This window comes from Tiliqua scincoides, chromosome 1 (genome assembly GCF_035046505.1).
Source record: "Tiliqua scincoides isolate rTilSci1 chromosome 1, rTilSci1.hap2, whole genome shotgun sequence".
In the NCBI taxonomy this organism is placed as follows: domain Eukaryota; kingdom Metazoa; phylum Chordata; class Lepidosauria; order Squamata; family Scincidae; genus Tiliqua; species Tiliqua scincoides.
Window position 1 is genome coordinate 196,149,148 of NC_089821.1, and position 25,418 is coordinate 196,174,565.

At 44.7% G+C, this 25,418-nt stretch overlaps 1 protein-coding gene and 1 long non-coding RNA gene across 3 annotated transcripts; one reads left to right on the forward strand and one right to left on the reverse strand.

Annotated features, from left to right (window-relative positions):
- Window positions 1–5,418: 5,418 nt before the first annotated feature.
- On the reverse strand, window positions 5,419–8,804 carry LOC136639326 (uncharacterized). Its single transcript, XR_010793670.1, has 3 exons — window positions 8,694–8,804; window positions 7,371–7,523; window positions 5,419–5,844 (listed from the first exon to the last, which is right to left on the reverse strand). It is a non-coding gene; the product is annotated as an uncharacterized lncRNA (long non-coding RNA).
- Window positions 8,805–9,328: 524 nt separating this feature from the next.
- MFSD4B (major facilitator superfamily domain containing 4B) lies at window positions 9,329–24,141 on the forward strand. 2 transcript variants are annotated; one of them, XM_066610792.1, is made up of 5 exons: window positions 9,452–9,516; window positions 12,325–12,493; window positions 14,380–14,496; window positions 19,526–20,620; window positions 22,315–24,141. In XM_066610792.1, the coding sequence occupies exons 2-5, from the start codon at window positions 12,328–12,330 to the stop codon at window positions 22,329–22,331; spliced, it is 1,395 nt and encodes a 464-aa protein (XP_066466889.1). In that variant the 5' UTR covers window positions 9,452–9,516; window positions 12,325–12,327; the 3' UTR covers window positions 22,332–24,141. The 2 variants fall into 2 exon arrangements, with proteins under 2 accessions (XP_066466897.1, XP_066466889.1); XM_066610800.1 differs by lacking the exon at window positions 22,315–24,141 and having other exon boundaries at window positions 9,329–9,516; window positions 19,526–21,151.
- The last annotated feature ends 1,277 nt before the right edge of the window (window positions 24,142–25,418 follow it).

Sequence of the window (25,418 nt, forward strand, 5' to 3'; positions counted from 1 at the left end):
GTTCTCAATACCCTTCCTAATGATCCCAAGCATATTATTATTATTATTATTATTATTATTATTATTAACAGTATTTATATACCGCTTTTCAACTAACAGTTCACAAAGCGGTTTACAGAGAAAAATCAAATAACTAAATTGCTCACTGTTCCAAAAGGGCTCACAATCTAAAAAGATGCAAAAAGAACACCAGCAGACAGCCACTAGAACAGACGCTACTGGGGTGAGGTGGGCCAGTTACTCTCCCCCTGCTAAAAAAAGGAGCACCCACTTGAAAAAGTGCCTCTTACCCAATTAGCAGGGGTTAATAGTGGCCTTCTTCACTGCTGCCGCACATTGGGTCGACACTTTCATCGACCTGTCCACCACCACCCCAAGATCTCTCTCCTGATCTGGCATAGACAGCACAGAACCCATCAGCCTATATCTAAAGTTTTGATTTTTTGCCCCAATGTGCATGACTTTACACTTACTGACATTGAAGCGCATCTGCCATTTTGCTGCCCATTCTGCCAGTCTGGAGAGATCCTTCTGGAGCTCCTCACAATCACTTCTGGTCTTCACTCGGAAAAGTTTGGTGTCGTCTGCAAACTTAGCCACTTCACTGCTCAACCCTGTCTCCAGGTCATTTATGAAGAGGTTGAAAAGCACCGGTCCCAGGACAGATCCTTGGGGCACACCGCTTTTCACCTCTCTCCATTGTGAAAATTGCCCATTGACACCCACTCTCTGCTTCCTGGCTTCCAACCAGTTCTTAATCCATGAGAGGACCTGTCCTCTAATTCCCTGACTGTGGAGTTTTTTCAGTAGCCTTTGGTCAGGGACCGTGTCAAATGCCTTCTGAAAGTCCAGATATATAATGTCCACGGGTTCTCCCACATCCACATGCCTGTTGACCTTTTCAAAGAATTCTATAAGGTTTGTGAGGCAAGACTTACCCTTACAGAAGCCATGCTGACTCTCCCTCAGCAAGGCCTATTCGTCGATGTGTTTTGAGATCCTATCTTTGAAGAGGCATTCCACCATCTTACCCGGAATGGATGTTAGGCTGACCGGCCTATAGTTTCCCGGGTGCCCCCTCTTTCCCTTTTTAAAGCTAGGCATGACATTTGCTATCCACCAATCTTCTGGCACCGTGGCCGTTTTGAGGAACAAGTTGCATACCTTAGTCAAGAGATCTGCAACTTCATTCTTCAATTCCTTAATAACTCTTGGGTGGATGCCAGCAGGGCCCGGTGACTTATTGATCTTTAATTTATCAATGGATAAATTTATCAATCTAAATAAATTAGATGGACTACTAAGAGAAGTTGTAGGCAGTAGTAGCTTTATTCTTAGCTATTTTTTTTTTAGAAAGTAAATCAACCCATGACACTTGGGGCCAAGTGAGACATGCACCTAATTATGTAACCACACCGGGGGGGGGGGGTTAGTTTTCTTTCCATATAGCCCAGGGACATGTAAAATGCAGAGAAATCGGGGGGGGGGGTAGAGGAGTACTTTGCTCCCATTGCAGTTCTGATCCCAATCACAGGCCCTATTTTTAGTTTTAAAACACTTCAATTGAAAGTCAATGTAAGTTGCATTTTTAAACACAGGAAGTGCAGTTGGGACCAAAGTTAAGATGGGGAGAAAAGTACTAAAGATGCTATGCTTTCACTTTGTTTCATAACCGTGCTCTTGCTACTGGTAAAGAAAACTAACCACCATTCTCCAAATCCAGTGATGTTGCACAATTAGGCATACATTATTTGGGCCCCAAGATCTAGTTAGACTGCTTAAAAATGTATCAAGTTATGACAAAAAGACAAGATAAATAAAAGGTAAAAATCAACTTTAAACTGGCTCATTTTAAATTTTAAATGGCTGTGTTTGTATGAGATGACTCAGCAGGAGGGAGCACTGCCAGAAGTGGGAAGGCCCATGAAAGCCTCAAAGAAGTACATTAGAACAAACCAACAAGCCCCATTGGTATGAATAAAAGGAAAGTTTCAGCCCACACAGCATAGAACAAACAGAAAAAACGTGGAGTGTGCTATATGGCTGTTGCAAAACCACAATGCACTATGAGTGCAGCCAGGCTGCTACTGCTGCAAACTCAAGCAGCTGCTCCTGTGCAACTGGCTGTTGCAGGAGCCCCAGTGCTGATAAACTGAGATGGGCAGAATGGGGCAGAGAGGAAGATTAATGGGGTGGGGTTGGGATGTGCCAAGGGCTGGAACAGAGGCACTTACTGGCAGCTCTGCTCTGCTGATATTCAGTCCTCCTTCCTGGACTCAATCCACCTACCCAGGTCTACTCTGACTTGCACCAGCAAAACTGTAGGCATAAGTTCAAGCAGACCCATTGGGGCAGTGGAAGCTTGCCCAAGGGCAAGGGAACAAATGTTCTCTTACCTCAAAGAGGCCTCTGGGACTTGACATTCTTCCACTGAATGCAGTACATGCCCCTTTGGCACTGGGAAAGTTGGATTGAGTTGCCTGCCTCTTTATTCTCAGTTGTGTTCGTAGTATTTAATTTATAGAAATGAGAACTAACAGCAGGGCTGTATCCAGCATGGGACCAGTGAGTGCATTGCTCCACCTATAGCACTACTTAAATTTTCTGGGGGGAAATTGTTTTTTTCCCGCTTGTGACATGACAGCCTCAATGTGAAAAATGGGAGTAGGGTAGCTTGCTCCAAACTCCATCCACCAGACCTGCACAGCTCTGCTCCCTTGAGATTTTCTCTGGGTCATGGTAGATTTTTTACCCCCTATTGGTTATTGAATTGTGCCTGAAAAAAAATACATCATGTTCTGGCCATTATGATAGTTAAAGCCCAATCCGAAACAACTTTCCAGCACTGATACAGCTGCAATGCAGCCACAAGGTAAGGGAACAAGCAGAGGTCTTCAAGTCCCGAGCCCTGGGGCAAAGGTTCATGATGGTGCCCTCCTTGAGGGATGCTGCAAGTCTGAGCACGCTTTCTGGGGGAAAATGGCACACTGCTTTCTTTGCACATGAGCAAGTCGCTCTTAGTTACGTCTCAATGCCGGGAAGCTTAAAATGGCGATGCCCAGGCTTTGCCCACTTCCAAAATGGCTCTGCCTAGGTCTTTTGCCATCTTCCAAGATGGCTGCCACCAGCTTCTCACAACCCACCAGAAATCGAATCGTGACCCACCAAGTGGGTCCTGATCCACAGTTTGAGAACCACTGCTCTGCTGTATTCCTAATCATAGGGCCACATATTACATTTTTAACATTGCACTGGGGTGGCATTCACTGATTTCCTGTTCATATATTTGAAGCTCCATCATGAAATGCGACTGTCTCACCTAGTAAGGAAGGCTGGCTACTAAAACCTCCTAGTTTTAGGGGTAGCCTATCCCTGTATGCCAGATGCAAGGGAGAGATAACGGGATTCAGGTCTCTTGCTGTCTTGTGTGCTCCCTGAGGCATCTGGTAGGCCACTGTGTAATACAGGAAGTTGAACTAGATGGGCTTTCGCCTGATCCAGTGAGGCTCTTCTTATGCTCTTAACCCCATCACAGGTGCTGGGGTTTACCTGGGACAAGGGAAAGAATGTTCCTTTACCCCAAGGTGCCAGTCGGCGGCCTTCTTTCCCACATAGGATGCAGTGGAGGCCATTTTGGCATCCCTGCATTACTCTGCTAGATGGAGGATAGGATTGGGCTGTCTATGAAAGTAGAGTGCAATAGTGAAGTTCAAATGAACTGCATTAAATATTAAGTTACAGCCCTAACAAATACATCCCCACTGATGCAGCCATGCCAACAGAACATGTGCTGCATCCTATGGTGGTGGGGGACATTGCAGAGGTCTCTTAATGGTCAGGGTAAAGGATAAAAGTTCTCTTAAGCAAGTCTCCACTGCCCGAATGGGTATAATCTGATCTGCACCAGCCATTTTGCTGGCGCAGAAGTGAGGAGAACAAGGGAGAGGGAACTGGAGTGGGAATGGGGATAGGATCCTGGTGCATGTCATTGCTGCTGGGATCCACCCCTTCCCTCCCCGTTCTACCTCCCACTCAACCCCATTCCTCACACTGCCCCCCCCCCACCAGCAATACTCCCTTGGGTAGCCTGTAGCAGCAGCAGGTTGCTGACATTTATGTCAGCAGCTCAAAAATTGCTGTCAGTGGTGCTCTCAGTGTGCCTCTGTCCAGTCATTTATAAGTGTTACTGTGTTCCACTTTTGTAACTCCTTACTTAGGATTGAGCCATAACTTTTGCTTGTACAGATTAGTGTTCCTCTCAATTAAATGCCTGCCCCCCGCCCCCATGTACTGACCCAGTTACTCCTGATGAGAAACAAGATGGTATTTTAAGTCCCAGTTTTTACCCTGAAGTCCCTGTTACATTCAAAAACATTTTCATGAAAAGGTTATACAGAACTCAAATTCTAGCATTAGCTGACCCAACAAAAAATTATTTTTCTTTCGTTGGACAAGTATGCATGTTTCTAGCAAGGAAAGCTGCTCCAAGAAACTGCTTCCATTCAACAAGAGAATTTCAGAGGCAGATTCCTATTTGAAGCTGAAAAATTCTAATCCTGATAATTCAGGAGATTGATTCTATTTGTTCAGGCTTGACTCAAGACAATAGACGATTACATTAGGAATGTAATTATCACCAATTACTGGTGATGAAATGCATATTACAATATACATGCATATTATAATAACACCTGCTAACTGAGTAAGAGGCACTTTTTCAAGTGGGTGCTCCTCTTTTATTTAGCAGGGGGAGAGTAACTGACCCTCCTCACCCCAGCAGTGTCTTTTCTAGTGGCTGCCTGCTGGTGTTCTTTTGCATCTTTTTAGATTGTGAGCCCTTTTGGAACAAGGAGCCATTAGTTATTTGATTTTTCTCTGTAAACCGTTTTTTGAACATTTTGCTTTAAAGTGGTATATAAATACTGTTAATAATAATACTACTAATAATAATACATGTAAGCATCATATGGAAGAAGGGACAGATTTGTTCTCAGCTGCCTCTGAAAGAAGAACTATATCCAATGGGTAAAACTGCAAGAGAAGAGCTTCTGACTGGATAATGAAAATTTCCTGATGGTAAAGGCAGTTTGGCTGTGGAACAGATTGCCAAGGGTGGTGATGGAGTCTCCCTGACTGAAAATCTTCAAGCAGAGAGTCAACAAGAACCTGCTGGAGATGCTACAGGCAGGGGGTTGGACTTGATTACCTTTTAGATCCCTTCCAACTCTATGATTCTATAACATAGAATTGTCACAGACTACACATCTTGCATTTCATGGTCATTTGCCCCTGTTGTTCATTTTTACATTCCATTTTCTTCAAACTGTGCAAATGCACCTGTTAACACTTCCTCTGATGAAGTTGACCTTACTTCACAAAAACTTATTCTACAATAAATATTTAATCTTTAAGGTGCTACAAAAGTCTTTGATAGGGTAACAAGAATAGGATGGTGGCTGATGATAAAGATCAGTGAGAAATGCTAGCTGTTGCTGCTTGTTCAACTTTATATAGCACCATCATTTTACACAGAATGGAAAAACAGGGCCCTGGCTCAAGGGCTCAAGATAAAGGAGACAACTGAGAAAGGAGACAAGGGAGACAACTGAGAAAGGACAAGGGGCCAAGACAGGTATAAACAGGTGAGGCATAAATGCTGGTTTCTGTTGTACATTCTTAAGCCTAGGGCCTAACTGTATGTTACAAGGAGGAACACAACACAGTCCTAGGTTTGGAGGCCTTTTTTTCCTTTAAAAAATAGTGGTTTGAGAAGGTGATTGGGATCAGACAGGGATGAAATCAGCAAGGACCAAGGCAACGGTGTTGTCAGTCAAGCCTCAAAGTCTGAAACGAAATTTTGAGAAGTGGTCAGGAAGGTGATAAACCAAAAAACAAAAAAAAAAAAACACAGAGGGAGTACAGAGGGGAGGTGTCTCTGTGCAAACTTAAAAAGTAAAAAATGGGCACCAAAACTACAATCAGTATTAGATGTGAGGGAGCATTTGCTACTTATATTTCAGTTTATAAACAAGTACATCTAGGCACGAATACGCAAGAATCTTCAGTAACTTCGTCATTTGACATTTCTTGTTATCAGTGGAATGTAATCTACTCTAAATAGTGACTTGCAAAGTACAGTGCTCCATAATAATTATTATAGAGATGACTTAACACTGATTCCTCCTTTCATATTCCTAGCTGCAACTCCTCCAGTGTTATTGTAAACACTTCCCACTAAAGCCATTTATCTATCGGAAGTGTAATCATTTTATAAAGCTGAAAATTCCATTCTTAATTCTCAGCCAAACTATAAAAGTACAATGGGGAAATGCCCTCAGGAGTAAGTCCCATTGAACTTAATGCGGCTTAAGGTTGTGGATTGTGTTGTAAGGTATTTAAATGAAGCTGTTTCAACTGACCAGCTCTTGATACCATTGTTAGTTCTGTTCATAGTTGTCAAGTTGTGTTATATACTGAGTTTATTATTATGGTTTTACATCTGAAGGAAAAGTTAGGAACTTATGTCTGTGATTGAGCCATTTCTTGATCCAGGCTAGTATTTGGAGTGCCCTGGATTGTCACAGACTAGGAGTCCTTTCCAAGATTTACACTGGGCCCAGTGGGCAGGGCAAATTCAAACAGGAATGGACAGAAGTCTATGGCCATCTGCAGACACATAACTCTGCATTTTGTTAAGTCAGTTCTGCCTAGCCTCATTTTCAAGAGTTTATGGTATTCTGCTATTGGCCGTTTATTATGTTTTTGCCATTGTGACTTTGGTGGACTACTTGTACCTCAAGTACCAAGCCTCAAGTACCAAGATGCTTTGGGTGGCTTAGTGGACTGAGGGGCATATATTTCTTCTTGCATGCAAACAGCAGTAGGAAAATAAAATAAATAGACCTTGTTTGCCAGAATCTAATTTATCTTTTAGCCAATGTTGCAGAACATTTGCTTACCTAAAAACGTATCTGTTCATTAATCTCATACCGTTTGCAGTCAATAGCATTGCTCAGTTAAAACCAGATATTAGTCAATTTATTAGAACAAACTTCATAGGTATTACCTTTGCTACACAAACCAAAACTTTGGTTGCTTTCCTAAAAAGTGCTGATCTGTGCCATACATTGCCTAAATCCCCCCCCCCCATTGCCCCTGAGTGCTTGTGGACATGTGTCCCCTTGGCTAAGGGTGGAGGGAGGGTGAGTGAGTGAGGACTGCAGGAGCTTTGGAAAACAAAGAGGGGAAAATAAAGTTGCCCCAGCTGCAAATCACCCCTCTTTACCTACTTGCACCAAGTAGATAGGGAGAGGTGATCTGGAGCCTGTTCTGTCCCTTTCCTTCCTTTCTCTACACTTTAGTTTACCTACCAGGAGCTTGATGTGCAGTCTCCCTCCTCTGTGCCTCTTCCATTTCAAATTACAGTATCATTAGTGGTGCAAGCTGGAAACCCAGACTGCACTGCTGCTGTTCACTGCAAACAGGTGATGCTGGAAGCTTGCATACTGTGCTCCTGGATGTAACTAAAAGAAAGGGAAGGGGATGGGTGGCCTCAGAAAGGTGAACTGGAGTTGCTGCAGCTTTTAACAAAATTTCCCCTTCTTCCTGCAGCAGAAGGAGGCTGCTGATGCTGCAGTCCGGAATTGCTCTCAGCAAATCACAAGAGGATCGGATCCCCCAGTGGTATGGCAGGCTAGAAAGGGCAGGAGACCTTGCTGGGGATTTGTCTGTTCACCACTCTTACTAGGGTGCTGCTCCCTGTGATTGTCTCAAGTTACTTCATGCCAAGCTCCATGACCACCCATGCCAAGGCGAATCCTTGTCCCAATAGAAGGAATTATTTTCTGTCCCTGGAGTTTTCTCTGTTGACCCCTAATCCCAGATTCACGTACAGTGCCCAGTAGACTACGTATGCCATTTTTTTGTTTTGCCAGGGAAATCACAATTGCTTATAGGAAACTGAGAAAGCCAGAAAGTCATCAGGGTTGATTGGGCATCAGTGTGTCCCCCTACTACAAAAAGTAGTAGCAAACAGAAAAGGGTGGGAAATTTAAAACGCAGGAGAATCTAAAACTTAAATCTACAGGATTTCTAATCATGTTTCTGAATTGAGCCTTATTTCATCTGAAGTGGGTGTTGGTTTTAAGTTCGACACACCTGCCTGTCAGTTGATGGAGCACAGAGCTTCTGTAAACAAGGGAGTGAGGAATTGACACTCACAACATCAACCTATTTTTTCTCTGTATAGGCCTTGTTGATTTTGATGAAGACGGCTTTCGACTAGGCATGTTTGTTTTATTTCCCCATCTGTCGTGTAGATGTGGGAGAATGAGCGACCTGTCAGGACAGAATGCCTGTGGGCCCAATCCTCTCCCAATGTCCAGTGCCTGTGCAGCCATGCCAACAACGGAGTGTGCGCTGCATCCTGTGGTGGGGAGGCCTCCTCAAGGGGTGGGAACATGTGTTCCTTTACCTGGGGGCTGCACCAGTGCTGGGAAGCTGGAGAGGATTGGGTCCTGCCTTCCTCTGATCTCCTCGGTCTTGCATAGTAGGAATTTCACAAGCTTGGCCTTTGTTGTAAACAGAGGCCTTTGCATGAAGACTTTGGCCTGGAAATCCAAACCAGCCTCGGCTCCACTTCTAACCTGGGCAATGCTGTGGAGCTGCCTAGGCTGCAATGCTGGCACACTGACCTGGGGCAAGCCCTGCTATTGAACACAGCAGGACTTTCTTGTGTCTTGGCCTCCTAAGCTCATGGAGATGGGAATGCAATGCTGCGACCCTGGCCTTCCCCATTGTTCTCTCTTCCTCCCTGGGGGTAGAAAAAAAATCCAGATGAACTTGTCACTAGGCAAGAAACGAAGTGTTACTCTACCCATTTCCTGGCTCTATGGGCTCTCCATTCCCTCCTCCACCAGTGGTCAGTCCATTTCTCCAACATCCGGGCAAGCGTTTCCAGAAAAAGGTCAGGCGGCGTCTTTGCCGCCATGCCTAGTCAGGGCAGATGCGCTTCCGTCAAAGCGAGCCTCGTTCCCGAGCGGCTCTTCACGCCGCTGTCTTAGCCAACAGGCGCGCGCCAGGACTGGACATTAATAGCGTGCGTTTCCAGAGTCCTTCTGGGAGTTGTAGTCTCAGCAGAGACGCGGCCCTTGGGCGGCCAAGATGCCGCTGGTTCGCGAGGTCACGTGGCGGCAGGCGGAGCCGCTGCGGCTCTGGGGAGCAGAGATGGCCGGGACCGGGGAGCGAGAGAAGCAGGTGCACTTCGCCCGGCTGGAGGAGGAGGAGGAGGAGGAGGAGGATGGCGGCGGCGGCACCGAGGCGTCCTCGAAGGCGGCGCTCCGGGGCTCCGGCTCCGCTGCTCGGCTCGTCCTTCAGCCGGAGGTGGTCGTGGCCGGCGGCGGCCGGAGGAGCCGGGCGGCAGGCGGCGCGGCGAAGCGGCAGGCGGAGGAGGCGGTGCTGCGGCGGGCGCTGAAGTGGTGCATCTCGGCCGCTCTCTGCGCCGCTTTCCTGGGCCTGGTGAGGAGGCGGCGGCGGCGGCGCCCCGGGAGTCCCAGCGAGGAGGCCCGCAGCGGCGTTTGGAGCAGCGCCTTCCCGCCTCTTTCGCCTCACGGCACGCTGACGAGCACGGAGGCTGCAGTCCCAGCCACGCTTTCCTGGGAGGAAGCCCCGTTGACTGCGATGGGCTTACTTCTGAGTAGACATGCACAGGAGCGGGCTGTAAGATGTTCAGGGCACAGCGTCAGTTGGTTGACCCGTTGACAAGGCACAACACACTGCCATATCTTCCAATGTCTTGACCCTCCCCCAAACTCCTGTGGCACATCTGAGGACAGTTTGGGGCACACAGGTTGAAAATCAGCACACGGCTACCCACTGGGGTTGGAGCCACTTGGAAAGAAGCAGAAACTCTGATCTTCCGGAACAGGGGCAGGTGTGGTGGTCCGCCCCACACCGGAGCATTTACACTCGTGCACAGTCAGTTCTCTAGGCAGCGATTTTCAGTGTGCTGCAAATGGTCTGCAGGTGCGCCGTGGCAGTTTGGTGAGGGTCCCCTACCAGTAGGGCTGTTGTGGGATGTAAGTTCTCCACCAGCAGCATGCTGTGCCTTGTCAACTGTCAGAACACTGACTGTGTGCCTTGACCATTTTCGTGCCTTGTCAGCTAACCGTGAGATGAAAAAAGTTGGAAATCGCTGCTGTCGGCGGTTTGCATTTATACTGTATAAACCACATGCAATAAAAGGACTGTAAATTGGCTGATAAAAAGTACAGTGCACTTCGCTTCCATCTCCTCCCCACCCTGCAACCTTTGGTTTGTTTGCCAGAGGAGCTGTAGATCCAGGATTGCGATAAGTTGGATTCCAGGGGGAGCGCCTCTCAGTGCCTGGGTTCTTCACTCCCCTACTTTTTCATTTTACACTGAGGGAGTTAGAGGAAAGGTTAGAGGGAGAAGCCTGTCACGAGTCCTTGCATGCCTCAAGCAAGCTTTGGGCGTGTGTTTATTCCACAGTAAACCCTTATGCCACCTCATGCACTGGCATTTCCAAATCAGTTTGTGAGGTGTGGGCAGAGCTCTCTTGTTAAACTGTTTTGTTTAGATTTCATTTTCAGTATTTACCCAGCACTGTTCCTAAGTGTCCCAAAGGCTTTGCATGATTTGTGCAAAATAGGGTTGCTATTTCAGTGGCCCTGGCCTTGCAGCAATTTTAGAACAGTATTATTAGCATATATATGAGGGATGAGAATGAGATTAGTTTGTATAAATTTAGCTGTAGTAAGTTTGTGCCAAGTTGTGATTTTAACTGGGAACTTCTGCTCTAGATAGTTCTCTTAACTGTTCACTACATTACAGTCCAGCACCTTGAAGCCAATCTGCTTAAGTCCAAGTACTGTACTTTCACTGGATTGTGGATTGAGCTGTAAAAGGGTTTTATATAATCCTCTCCCTTCTGGAAAAGCCAAGGGTTTTCTTTTAACTAATGAACATCTGAAAGACCCATCTAGCGAATCATGCGAATACTGGACCTTGTGGTCCTCTGGAACACAATTCCACAGGGAGCTTTCTATATCTGCTGCAGACATCTAGACTGAAGCCTTGGGGCAGTGGTTCTCAAACTTTTTTGACTGGTGGCTCCCTTGACCTTTGACCTTATGAGGAAAGGCTATGGCGTTTGGGCCTCTTCAGCCTAGAAAAGAGGCGCCTGAGGGGGGACATGATTGAGACATACAAAATTATGCAGGGGATGGACAGAGTGGATAGGGAGATGCTTTTTACACTCTCACATAACACCAGAACCAGGGGACATCCACTAAAATTGAGTGTTGGGAGAGTTAGAGCAGACAAAAGAAAATATTTCTTTACTCACCGTGTGGTTGGTCTGTGGAACTCTTTGCCACCGGATGTGGTGATGGCGACTGGTCTGGACGCCTTTAAAGGGGGATTGGACAAGTTTCTGGAGGAAAAATCCATTATGGGGTACAAACCATGATGTGTATGCGCAACCTCCTGATTTTAGAAATGGGTTATGTCAGAATGCCAGATGCAAGGGAGGGCACCAGGATGAGGTCTCTTGTTATCTGGTGTGCTCCCTGGGGCATTTGGTGGGCCGCTGTGAGATACAGGAAGCTGGACTAGATGGGCCTATGGCCTGATCCAGTGGGGCTGTTCTTAGGTTCTTATGTTCTTATTACCTACTGGGCCATTGGCTGTGGCTTCCCATTAGGGATACAATCCTATACATTGAATAGGGCAGTGGGTTTTTCATGACAATTCCATGGCTCTCCTGACTGTTCCATGGCTCCCTGGGGAGCCACAGTTCACAGTTTGGGAACCACTGCCTTAGAGAGTTTGAAATTCTTTTTCTATTTAGGAATTCTGTACTCTATATTTGAGGAAAAGTACTAGAATTTTCCAGAATCTTAACAACCCTAACTTGCTTTTTTGGACTGTACTTAAAAAGTGAGAGATCGAATTGTTCTATGTTAGAGTTTTTGAAGAGAAAGTGTGTTTTGAATCCAAAGAGACTCCATTGTAGAATGGAGGAGAGGATGGATGACAGCTCTTGTTTTCATTGACAGAAAATTACATTGTTACTGCTTTTCCCCCATTGGAAGAACTGCACGTATCCTATATTATAGACTTAACTAATCATTTTCTTGTCTGTTACACAGAGTATAAACTCACCTTGTCCCATTGGATTTAGTGGGTTTGTTTCTAAGGCGGAATGCAAGACGACTAGTGAGCTGATGTAATTTTTTTGTTAGTATCAGTAGGTAAATTTGATTTACACCTGCTGCTGACATTGATTATAGCTTTGTTTTCCAGGGTATGGCTATTGCTATCCTGGGGCCCACATTTCAAGACTTGGCTGCAAATGTGAACAAAAATGTCAGTCAAATTTCCTACATCTTTGTGGGCCGTTCAATGGGGTATTTTGGTGGTTCTCTGATTGGTGGAATTCTCTTTGACTGCTTGAATGCTCACCTTCTCTTGGGTAAGCTCACAGATATAAACTTTTAGTTTGTTTGTTGTTGCCTTGATCCAGCAAGATACTGTTCTTGCAGGAAAGCAGGCTTCTGTGGGATGTCCCTCGTTAGATGCACATACAAAAATGTCCCTAGTGTGCACAAACAGTTGCTGTGTGGCATGCAGCTCAGCCTATCTGCATGAAGTCTGGCATGTATTGCTGACATCTCACTAGCTGGCTGTTCAGGACATGAAATGGGGTGGAGGCTGGTTGAGTTCCCCTCTTCCAAATTGTTGGCTGATGGCCAAAGTTGCCAAATGTGTGGCTGATGGGAAAGTCCTCCTTAATTCAAAAGTCTGACTCTGAAAAAGATTGCTTTTATTAATGCATTACTTACACTTCATCTATACTTACCTTTTTGGCAAAATGCTGAGACAGTAATGTGACATGTTACATATTATAACTTCAGTAATCAGTGGTTATGTAAGGAAGTGGAAGTCCATAGTCCATTAAGTAACATGCTTCCTTACTTGCATGTCCATTATGTTGTTGGATTATGGTCTCAGATTATATTTGTGTCCTTGCTCATGTTTTTTCAGTCTTTGTCTTTGGAAAAGTAACCTTCCTTTGAAACATTCCTTACATATGTTTAGTTATCACACTATTAAAATAATTTTAAATATGCCTTAATAGGATTTAAAAATCCTTAATTGCCAGGATTTTAAATTACATTCATTAACTAAACTAGGGGTCCAATCCTATCCAACTTTCCAGTGCCAATATAGCCGCAATGCAGCTCTGAAGCAGGGGTGCCCAAACCCCGGCCCTGGGGCCACTTGCGGCCCTGGAGGCCTCTCAATGTGGCCCTCAGGGAGCCCCCAGTCTCCAATGAGCCTCTGGCCCTCTGGAGATTTGTTGGAGCCCACACTGGCCCGACGCAACTGATCTCAGCGTGAGGGCGACTGTTTGACCTCTTGTGTGAGCTGCGGGATGAGGGTTCCCTCCACTGCTTGCTGTTTCACGTCTGTGATGCAGCAGCGGCAGCAAAGGAAAAGCCAACCTTGCTTTGTGCAAGGCCTTTTATAGGCCTTGAGCTATCACAAGACCTTCATTCATTCATATAAGCTCATCTTTAGTATATTTATGTAAAGTTATGTAAATTTATTCAAATTTTACATGTAAATTAATCCCCCCGGCCCCTGACACAGTGTCAAAGAGCTGATGTGGCGCTCCTGCCAAAAAGGACACCCCTGCTCTAAAGTAAGGGAACAAATGTTCCCTTACCCTGAGGAGGCCTCTATGACTGTCCCACCGTGCAGGATGCTGTGTATGCCCCATTGGCATGCCTGCATCAGTGCTGGAAAGTTGAATAGGATATACTGTCCAGGATCCAAGATGTTAAGTGCAGTTTTCTGCTAGGGCACTGAGACCTTTCAGCTCCTCTCTCAGTGACAGGCCTCAATGTCCCTCAAAAAGGAGCCCCAAACTTGGGGTAGCCCTTAAGTGGCATCCTGTGAGGCACAAGTGGATGCTTCTAAAATGAATATTTCCTTTCCTTCCAGTGCACATAGAACTGTTTTCTGTCTGCAAAAGTGTTGGGACTGTGGCTGCTGAATTCTGTAGTTTTCATTTTTTAAATAAATGACCTGTTTTCTATACTGTTGTGACTTACTGTATTTTTATTTTGAACATTATTTTTGGGGACTATCAAACATGTTGGCTTCTAGCATCAAAATGCAGCATTGACAAAAATTATACTCCATAATGGTTACGAATCCAGATCTAATTTAGGAGTTCTCTAAAATTTAAGTGTCTAGTGTAAACTTACATTTGACAATAAAGCATGAAATATTGTGACTTTTCATTAGAAATGCACAGTCTGAACACATTTTTTAATTGTTCTTGCCTCATAGGATTCTCTATGCTGGCTACAGCTGTAGGTCTGTATATCATTCCATGGTGTAAGAAAGCACTTTTGTTGACAGCTATGATGTCTGTTATTGGTTTTTCCATGGGAGTCCTAGATACAGGTAAAAACAAAATGTTGTCTTGCTACAGGATGTCGACTGTATGATTCACTTGGGAGTATGTTGCATCCCTTCATGTATAAATTGTTACAGCATGTTGCTAATGCCTTTTTGAATGTATTGCCTTGTGTGCAGTGCACAAGGCTCTTGAACCTGTAGGCTGCCTTGCTTGTTCCAACTAGGGGCCAATCTGCATCTCTACTCAGTTGTGTGGTTTTTCCTTGACTTTTAAATTTTGGTCTGTAGAGGAAGTTGGGGGCGGGGGAATAACATGTGACTGGGTACTGAGTGGGATTTGACCCTGAGGCAACTGAAGGATCTGATCTGCTCCATCCACTGAAATGAATAGAATATCCTTTGCTGTCAAGGGAACTCTGTGTATGCAAGGGATCCCCATACTCAACTGAAAATAGAGCTGGCTGTTCTGTGCTGGCAATGTAGCAAAAGTTGAGCCATTTCAGATCCTCTTGATCTTAGCTGAGAATGCAGTGAGGTCACTGCTTGCTCACTACTAGATGATAAACCCATTTTTCTATTGTCACCAAATGAAATCAGTGGAGTGGACCTTATAACCAAACTTCAGATAAACTGCTACATTGTACAGTGGTTTAGCTGCTCTTTTATCAGTAAACTCAAGACAGGATATATGTGGTCTGACTAAGATGAAAGATGATTATTTTTTTGCAAGTAGAGTTCTAGATAGGGCAATGGCAACAGAAGCTTGGAAAGCAGAAACCATTTTGACTTTTCTCAGAGCTGTTCAGCTGTGTGAGAGCATGAACTGAAGGGGAGCAGGGGAGAGCAAGCCCTGGGAAATAGTATGGCAGAGCAAATGAGTCAAGAGTTTGGGACAGGAGTGAGAAAATGGTCTGGTAGGGATAAGGTGCGGTGCAGGCAATCTCCCCAGCATGCGGGCCTCCTTAGCCACGGTTTGTTCCTGTGGTTTGGGCTCACGTTAGTAGGAAGACCGGTATAGCCAGATCTGACCGGATACAGGCTAGGGCCCATTACAGGGCCTACTCTGTGGTGGTAGTGGCAGCGAAGCATTCCTTCTTTTCTGCCTGCCCGCCCGACCCGTCTGCCTGCCCACTCTGTTCCATCTGCCTGCCTGCTTGATCCATGCCCAGCATGGCTGATTAGATCTGCCTGGGAGGGACTGGCCGAGTGGACAGAGAGGGTAGTGAATTCATCCTTGAAGGAGGGGGTGTTGCCACTGGCTTTAAAGCAGGCTGTGGTTCGCCCCCTCCTGAAAAGCACTCTCTGGACACCCCCACATCACCACAGACACCCGCCTATAAGTCGACCCCACAAATAAGTCGAGGGGCAGGTTTTGAGCCAACAATCATGGAATTTTCTATGACCCTTGGATAAGTCAGGGGTTAAATTTAGGGGGGTGTCTGACTAGTTTTGCTGATTTTACCTGAGGCCATATCCTGAAAAATAACCTACCACTAATTGTTAACTAAGAACTGTAGTCTCTAATTTATTAAAAACATAGTAAAAGATCATAAGAGACATTTTTATTCTTTTTTAAATTCTGGTCTTCACCACCTTTTTCTAAACACTATCAGAGTAAGTGCACTGTAAACTAGATACCAGTAAAACAGTGGTTCCCAACCTAGTATTCACGTACTCCCAGGGACACTCAACAGAACCTTTAGGGGTAATTGAAAAAGAATGAAATAATGGCAGAAAAAGGCAGACTGTGCTCCAGAATGCCTTGCAAGGCATTCCTTGCAAGGACCAGCAAGGCAGGAAGGGAGGTAGCTAGTTGGCTGTGAAAGCCCCTCCAATAGCTAGTTTTTGGTTATCAATTCGTCTATGAACCAGTGATTGAAAACCGTCACAGTAAAAAAGCTGAAACATGATATGAAAAGTGATCAATCAGCCAGAATTTCTCAGCACACTTCTGGTGCAAAACAGTGCAAAGGCAGAGTCTTCTGTTCTTCAAACAGATGAAAAGAGAAAACACTGTGATGAATACATGAAGTCTGGGCTTTCATATGGAAGAGATGAGGGCTTGTATTATTAATTGCAAGCATTTTCTAATATGAAGGGTACAATTTATGGAAATGGGCTGCCAAGGGATATGCAAGTGGAAAAGGTTGGGAACCATTGCAGGAGATCCATGAATCAAATCCACCTTTAAGGTGTCTGGTGTGTTAAGCCATAAGCTCTACATACAACATACAACCCATAACACATAACTGAGTGTGTGCAATTCAATTCACAGCAGAGAGATGAGATATTTGCAGCCCTTTTTGCTCAGAAGTAGACCCACTGCTTTCCATGGGTGTTATTCTTAAGTAAGGGTGCACTAAATTGTAGCCTGGGAAGGAGGGTCCCATCCTGGTGTTTCAAAGAACAGGCCTGCTTTGCAAGCATTTGCCAAGCAGAACCAGGCTGCAGCAGAAGGAAGGAGAATAAAAGGTTGACTTTGGCTGGAATGTCCCAGGAAAGTAACTATAGCAACTAAGGAGGTACCTGCCTGAGCTGAGCAACAGCTCAGCTGAGAAAGGAAACTGTTCAGAGTTGAAAGGCTGCCTTCTGATTGACCCAGAGATAAAGTGGAGTGATAATTGGAGCTTGATTACTTGGCAAAATTTTCATGTACTATATGTGAATAGATAATTATCGACCAGTATCAAACCTCCCATTTCTGGGCAAAGTAGTCGAGCGGGTGGTGGCGTCTCAGCTCCAGAGGGCCTTTGGATGAAGCGGATTATCTGGATCCCTTTCAGTCTGGCTTCAGGCTGGGCTTTGGGACAGAGACGGCCATGGTTGCCTTGGTGGATGACCTATGCTGAGGGCTGGATGGTGGGAGTGCATCCATGCTGGTCCTTTGGAAACTTTCAGCGACTTTTGACACCATCAACCATGGTGTCCTTCTGGGATGGTTGTCTGAGTTGGGAATTGGAGGCACTGTTTTGCGGTGGTTCTGCTCCTTCTTGGCTGACAAGTCCCAGATGGTGGGACTGGGGGACTCCACTCCTGCTCGGCATCTTGGCCTTTAGAGTGTGGGGTGCCGCAGGGTTCTATTCTGTCCCCCATGTTATTTAACATTATTTGAAACCACTGGGAGAGGTCATCCGGGGATTTGGAGTTGGGTGCCATCAGTATACTCACTTAGCTCTATCTCTCCACCTGACTCCAGGGTTTCTGTCTCTGTCCTGGAGCGCTGCCTGGAGGCAGTTGGGATCTGGATGAGAGTGAACAAGCTGAAATTAATTCCAGACAAGGCAGACGTCCTCCTGGTGCATAAATCCATGATGTGGGTGCTGGACTATTGCCCTGCTTTGAATGGGGTTGCACCTGAAAGAGCAGGTTCGCAGCTTGGGGGTTATCCTGGACTCACAGCTGCTCCTGGATGCCCAGGTGTCAGCTGTGGCCAGGAGTGCCTTTGCCCAGCTTCAGTTGGTGCACCAGTTGCAACCATACCCGCCTCAGTCGGAGCTGGCCAGTGGTCTGCGATATCAAGATTAGACTATTGCAATGCGCGCTATGTGGGCTGCCCTTGAAGACTGTCTGGAAGTTGCAGCTAGTGCAGAATGCGGCAGCTCGTGTGATTGCTGGAGGTCAGTGGTTTGACTCTGTCATGCTACTGCTCCGGCAGCTGCACTGGCTACCTGTTTGTTTCCGGGCCCAATTCAAGGTGCTGGTTTTGACCTTTAAAGTTCTAAATGGCTTGGGACCAGGATATTTGAGAGACCGCCTTCTACCGTATATTCCGGCCCGCTCTCTCCAGTCATCAGAGGGGGCCCTGTTGTTTTTGCTGTTATCAAGAGAGGTTAGGGGGATGGCGGCCAGAAATAGAACCTTCTCGGTGGTGGTGGTATTGTGGAATTCCTTCCCCTTTGAGTTGAGAACTGCTCCTTCATTGTTAACCGTCCGGCGAAGCCTGAAGACATTTTTATTCCAGCAAGGCTTCGATGCCTCATGGCTGCTTTTAATTGTTTTTACTGCTGATTTTATTGCTGCTGGTTGTTTTTTTATCTATTTTATTGCTGTTGTTTTAATGTATTTTATGACTTTTAAATGTTGTTAGCCGCCTTGGGTGCTCTCTGGGGAGAAAGCCAGATTGCAAATCAAATAAATAAATAAATAAATAAATAACCAGGGCAACAACTGGAAGTGGCCTGTTCTGATAATGAATCTGCTTTCTGCTGCTTTCTGCTGCAATTGTAATGGTTTTCTTTAAAAAGTAAGCTTGGTGTTCTGTAGCACTTGGGACCAAGGAAGAAGGGAAATTTTCCCTTGATTGCCGGGATGTAGACATAATGCCAGAAGGAGTTCTGTTTCTCAAGAAGCAGAAACCAAACAAAGACTGTACAATTGTAATATAATTAACTTAGCATTTTTTGTACTGTTACTGAAATACTTCTCAAGCTGTATAGAATTTGAACTGGGGGCAGTCATCAAAGGAACCAAGGGATAGGGCATTTTTCACACAAATGGGGTGGAAAAATGGGGTCTCCCCACTGAAGTACAGGGATTGCCAGAATACTTGATAAAGTTTTTAAGCTTTCAATGCCTGCTGAGAATTCTGAAGGCTCCCTTGCTGATAGGCAGAGACAGTTGGGGTGGGTGGGCACTGCAGTTAAGACTTTAGGCTGCAATCCTATACACATGTACCTGGGAGGAAGTCTTGTTGAATTCAACAAGGCTTACTTCTGAGTAGACATGTTCAGGATTTTGTTAGAGGGCAGGAAGACTTCCAGACCACCTGTCGTTTATGCTTCCTTCTTCCCCCCACTCCAGTGGGTAATTTTCTTCTCCTTGTAATGCCTAGGAAAATCAACCATGAAGGAGAGAGAGGGAAGTGGGGGGGGGGGGTGAACAGACCAGTTAGAAGCAACTTTTCCCTGTGTGTTGGACTGTTGTCCTCCTGGCTTCCTATGCCTGTCAGTGGGGAACCTTCAGAACTTAACAAGGCAAAGCTGGATTGATTTCCAGTGATGTGTAGCATGATGCTTAAGAAAATATTTTTCGTGTGAAAACTTGACTCTGAATATATATACTTTTTACTCTCCAGGTGGAAATGTTCTTGCCTTGGGCACATGGGAGGCAGAGGCTGGTCCACATATGCAGGCCTTACACTTCAGTTTTGCTATGGGTGCATTTGTGGCCCCTGTCCTGGCCAAGATGGTGCTGGGTAACTCTGCTTCTGATTCTCTGTTCCATTTGGATGACACTGATGATAATCATTCTGCTGTGAATTATACTGATCCGTTGATGCTGAATCTGCAGTTAAATTGGAACTTTGTATTGTCTTATGCTGTTATAGGCACTTATATCTTGCTTGTTGGTTTACTTTTCTTTGCTTTATACCTGAAGACCAGTCATGTTCGAGGCAGGACAAAGCTTTCTGTGCAAAAATACTGGACTGCCAAATACCACCATGCCCTCATCCTCCTCCTCTCGGTGTTCTTCTTATGCTATGTGGGAGCAGAGGTAGCCTATGGCTCTTATATTTTTACTTATGCAAACACCTACATTGGCATGGAGGAGAATGAAGCAGCTGGTCTGAACTCTCTTTTTTGGGGAGCATTTGCAGCCTGCAGGGGCCTGGCCATCTGTTTCGCTACCTGCTCCTATCCTGGGACTATGATCTTGTGGAGTCTCATAGGCTCCACTGTGTCATCTTTGTTCCTGGCACTGTTCAACACACACACTGTCTCTCTGTGGCTTGGCTCTGCAGTGTACGGGGCTTCAATGGCAACTGTATTTCCCAGTGGCATTTCCTGGATTGAGCAGTATACCACAATTGAAGGGAAATCTGCATCATTGTTTGTGATGGGTGCTGCTCTGGGGGAAATGTGTGTTCCTGCAATGGTTGGCTATCTTCAGGGACACTTTCCAACCCTCCCTGTGCTCATGTATGCGGCACTGGGAGCTGCAGTCATGACCGCAGTGCTGTTTCCTGTGATGTATAAGCTAGCTACAGCACCCTGTGATGCTCAACTTAAGGACACTGGAGACAGTGAAGTCCAGGAAGCCTTATTGTCCAATGCTCATCTTGAGGAAGATGAGGAGGATGGCAGAGAATGGAATGAAGTAGACTTTGAAGTGATTGAGATGAATGACACACTGAGGAATTCTGTCATAGAAACATCTAAGACAATCCAAGGTGAGTGCTCACCTGCTACCTCCAGCCACCCTCCTTCAGGAAGCGTATCATTTAATTCTCCTTTACTTGCTGCCATTTCCTCAAGACGAAAGAATTCAAATGCAGATTGGGATAAAAATGACTAAGCCTTTAGTTGGAAGTCCTCCAAAGAGAACATTTCTTTGGTGGCAAGTTATTGGTGGAAATTATTAGTATCGGTGGGAAGTTTTGATAAATTCCAATTGACATTTTGTGTAGAAGTGCAAGCAAGCACCAAAGAAGAAACCTGCTGTATTAGCAAAAGTGCATTTAAGGAAAAGATAAAATCAAGATTTCAGAAAGGACAAATATCCTGCATTTCCCGTGTTGTGGTTTGTCAGGGTGGTGGGAGTTTAACTCTAAATAAAATCACTGCAGTTCTTATTGTGTGTATGGGATTCATATGGTGACCTCGTTATAGAACTTTGGGGTCATGGGCTGAACTCAAACGATGTTATGCTACTTAATGAATCAGGTGTGTGGATTGAGTATTACCCATGCAGCTCATAAACCTTATTGAGTCCCTGTCTTCTCTGATGATTTCCTTTTCTCCAGAGGCCTGGCCTTGTCTGAGGCCTCCAAAAAGACCTCATAGTCCTCTGAAACTACAGTCTGGAGATTCAGGAGTAAAGGAGGACTGAATCCTTATCTTCTTTCTACCTCTTGTGACATGGGGATTTGACCCCACCCCCCAGCGGGGGACCTTTCCATGAGGGGAAAGTGACTGCCTGATTACAAGGCAGAAGAATGAAACATCCTTGTTTTTCCTTCTATTTTTCCTGTCCTTTTTTTTTTTTTTTTTGCTAGAGCAGCTGTAGGATGTATGTTCGTGCTTTCCCCCTCCTTTTCCAGTATCAACTCTGTTAACTGTTTGCCAGGCAGGGCTGGTCTGGAAGCTGAGTGGAAATTCTTGCCCTTGTGTAATTTGACAACCCTGACTCAGTGCTAGAGGAGGTCCTTCCCAAGTGTTGAAAACAGATCCACTTTAACATCTCTGAAAAATACGTAGTTTTAAATTAATCTGAATATTAATTCAGAAATCAAATATGATTGAAATGGGTTTGTTGCTTAATTCTTGTTTTTCTGCTCTTGAATGTTCTGGGTTACTTACATGTGATGTTCAGTCTTCACTAAGCTGGGAGCCACTCTCACGTATCATGATTATTTGTTTGGGTGGGGAGAGCCCTTTCTTGTGTGATAAACAGCAAGGGACATGAGAAGATTTGGGTTTGTGCAGATGTAATAAAGCCGAAGGAATGAACAGGGCTTAAGAGTGCCTTGCTCTTGAACAAAGAGCAACTTGTAGAGGGGAAGAGATTGGAATTCAAGATACAGTGATGCATGAGCTGGTAGATATAGACATAGAAATTGTACACTGGGATTTTTAATCTGGAAGAACTAGTATTGTCTTCAGGCATGGATGAGTCAGTATAAAATGAGGAGCAGGATTTAAGAATATAACTTAGAGGGATGTTTGAAGAACAGAGTAAACATTTTCAATATTAAAAGCTGATGAAGCAAGGATGCAATTTTTAAAACTGAACCATTAAATTTCAGTGTAGTGAAATCAGATTATATTTGTACAATATTTCTAATTCAAAATTAGAAGTTTGGCCCCTGAAAAATAAGCTAGTTTGTGGTGCCTGCATGAACCAAACTTTATTTATTGCATCCAGGGCTGGCCTTCTCATGAAGCCAAGTGAAAAGCTCACACAAAGTGAGGAGGTGGCAAACCGATGGTGTCCTGTATTGCCTGTAGCCACTGCTAACGGAGCTACTCCAGTTGGCTGTCCGACCCATAGCAGTGAGTAGGAAGATTCTCTGTGGCTGTGGCAGCCCCCTACTTCCTCCAGTACTGGGAGAACTGCCTTTTCCTCCCCACTCAACTGCTTAAGAAAGAAGCCAGGTGGACTGGGAGACAGAGAAGAGGAACTTTCTCCCTTTCCTGTGCCACCTCCTTGCTGTACACATATCCTGTATCAAATGAACAAGAAGAGCAACCATGTTGAAAGCCCAGCATCCTTCACTCTTCCTGACTAAGTGCAACAGGACTTGTGCAAAGAAGGGAGACTGCCAGGAGAGCAGCAGAAGGAAGGGGAGTCTCTTTCCCCTCCATGCAGCTGAGCAGTAGTGTGTGTGATTTTTTATTTATTTATTGGGAATGATGGTGGGTGTGCAGACTTCAATTCTGGGCTGTACAGTTCTTGCACACCTAAGGTACATAAAACAGATTCATGTAAAATTCACTTTATTGGGAAAATTACAGAAATCAAGAACATGGTAAAAACTTAACACTACAAGGTGGCAGTTAAGAGTATTGTACTGTATTCAGATGTGTTTGTTGCTTCTGTTACTATCACTGCTTCTGTGATACAGTATTTTCTAAATTGCTATGTCTGCACTTATGTAAACACCATTGCTATGACATTATGCCAGAGATGTCTGGTACTCAGTGCTTTATCTGGCTCATGTTAGACTTTCAGATTTTCTTGCCTGGGAATGTAGTGGACCTCCTTAGATGTGAGACCAATGAATTGCACACTTGACCCTTGGCCATCTTGTTAAAGCAGGATGGGTGAGGTGCTTAATACATCTGTGAAGCAGGGTGTGGTATTCCTCTTTGAAAGTGGTGGTGGTAAGAAAAACCTATCATCACCTCTGCTTTGACCTGGCCACCTAAAATTGTTGGACCAGTTTCCAGTTTACTCTTTTTGGGCAAGGTGTTGGCGCCTACAATTGTATCTCAACTCCAGGCCTGGTCTTGGGTTGGAAACTGCCCTGGTATCGCAGTGGATGACATTAACAAGGAGTTACAGAGGGGACTGTGACTCTGCTGATTTGCCTGGGCACCTTTAAGATCACCGTGACCTTCTAGGTTGTCTTGTTGGGTTGGGACGCTGGCTATATGAGCCTTAGAAGCCCTGCTCCATTTTTTTTTGTGGCAGAGTGTTTTCTGGGCTGGCACTGCAGCTGAGCTTTTAAGCGACTTGTTAAAATGTTTTTTTTTGTTTTGGAAAGATTTTTTTTTTACTCTGCTTTTAGTTTTCATGCTTGACTGCTGCTGTTTTATATGGTTTGTTTTTATTGTATTAGCTTATGATTGCTATCTGTTTTGTGATCCTTTGGCCTAAAAGGTAGGATATAAAACTTTTAAATAAAAAATACTTTAGGAATCATGGCCCCTCTACCCATTCAGATGTGTTTCTAGTATTTGTAGCTTTGTTTTGCAATTAACTGGCATTACGGAGCAGGTCACAGTTCTGCACTTTTGGCAATGTGTTACCTCTCAGTACATGTGATTTGCCTTAAATATTACGAATATGTGTATGCATAAGTGGTTTTTTTTTTTTTTTAAAAGTGTTTTATAATCTGAATGCAGCTGTGGGCATATTGCTTGTGTTTACAGGATTACTGGGAAGTGAGATGTTCTTAAATATTTATTTTGTAATAAAGAGACTTGACAACTACTACTTGGGGTAACTGAAACTTAAAGTAAATATGGACACTGGTTAGAAACCTACCATGAAGCTTTCACCCTGTTTCTTATTAACATAATACAGGCATCCATTGCTTAACCTCATATACAACAGTGGTCAAAGCACAACAAAGAGGCTCTTAATGCACAACAGAGGCAATCTACCTCCAGTAGCCTGTGCAGCCAGCTGGTGTCAGACAGAGTATCTGTTTATGCAACAAAGGCATTAGATTGGGGCTGAATGTTTGCTTAACAACCTAATTGCATAACAACAGGGGTTGGAGAATGGTTGTTAAGTGGTGCACACCTAGAGTTAGCTATGGCAATTTAATAAGGTTTAGAGGTCCCCCTGCCCAAAAATGCTCCCTCCCACCTTGTCTGAACACCCTCCTGCCATTTTCTCTAATCCCCTGCACTGCCTAGTGCAAACTTATTTCCACCAGCTGGCACAGGGGCTGGATCTGGTCCAGGTGAGTGAGTGAGTTTGTGACACTCGGGGCCTGTGCTGGCTCAAATTATGGTTAAGGTTGGGCTGCCTGGCAGTTATAGTGGTTTATACAGCTCTTACTTTACCACCCTAGAAGAAGATAGAGCCTGGAGTCCTCCATCAAACCTGTCACTTTCAGTTTGCTATGGCCCACCTCACCCCAGCACTGTCTGTTCTAGTGGCTGTCTGCTGGTATTCATTTGCATCTTTTTAGATTGTGAGCCCTTTTGGGACAGGGAGCCATTTAGTTATTTGATTTTTCTCTGTAAACCACTTTGTGAACTTTCAGTTGAAAAGCAGTATATAAATACTGTTAATAATAATAATAATAATAATAATAATCTGACACAGGTAGCAAACTGGGAAGCGGGTGCCACCTTTATTTACGTTCAGGGCTGCATGCTGCTTTCTGTAGCTTTTATACCTACCTTATTCTGTTATTTTGTATGACATCCCCCTTGAGTCCAGTGAAGGGCACAGATGAACATACGAGTCTCCTTTAATCCCATTTACATTTTTTCTTATGGAAGAAAATTTACCTTTTAAGTTCTGCTGAACAGTTTCTGAGCTTTCCAGTCCATAACACCACCTTATGAAGGGGACCCCTTTGCTAGGAAGAAGTACCTTCTAGTATTAATTTCAACCAAAATCTACCTACAACTACTAGTCATGGATGTTGAAGAAATTCTTTTGTAGATAAACAGGAAAATGTGAAATAAAATAGGATGCAAGGCCTATTTATTGGATGAAGCAATGCCAAATATGTTTCTATGACTATATCAAGTAACTGTAGGCAGTTTTATCTAGAAATAATAAAT

Bases quoted from the DNA above. Each gene is read 5' to 3' on its own strand.
- MFSD4B (XM_066610800.1), top strand. From the start codon at position 12,328: ATGGCTATTGCTATCCTGGGGCCCACATTTCAAGACTTGGCTGCAAAT. The intron at 12,494-14,379 runs GTAAGCTCACAG...CTTGCCTCATAG, and splicing joins GAATGCTCACCTTCTCTTGG to GATTCTCTATGCTGGCTACA. The intron at 14,497-19,525 runs GTAAAAACAAAA...TTTACTCTCCAG, and splicing joins CATGGGAGTCCTAGATACAG to GTGGAAATGTTCTTGCCTTG.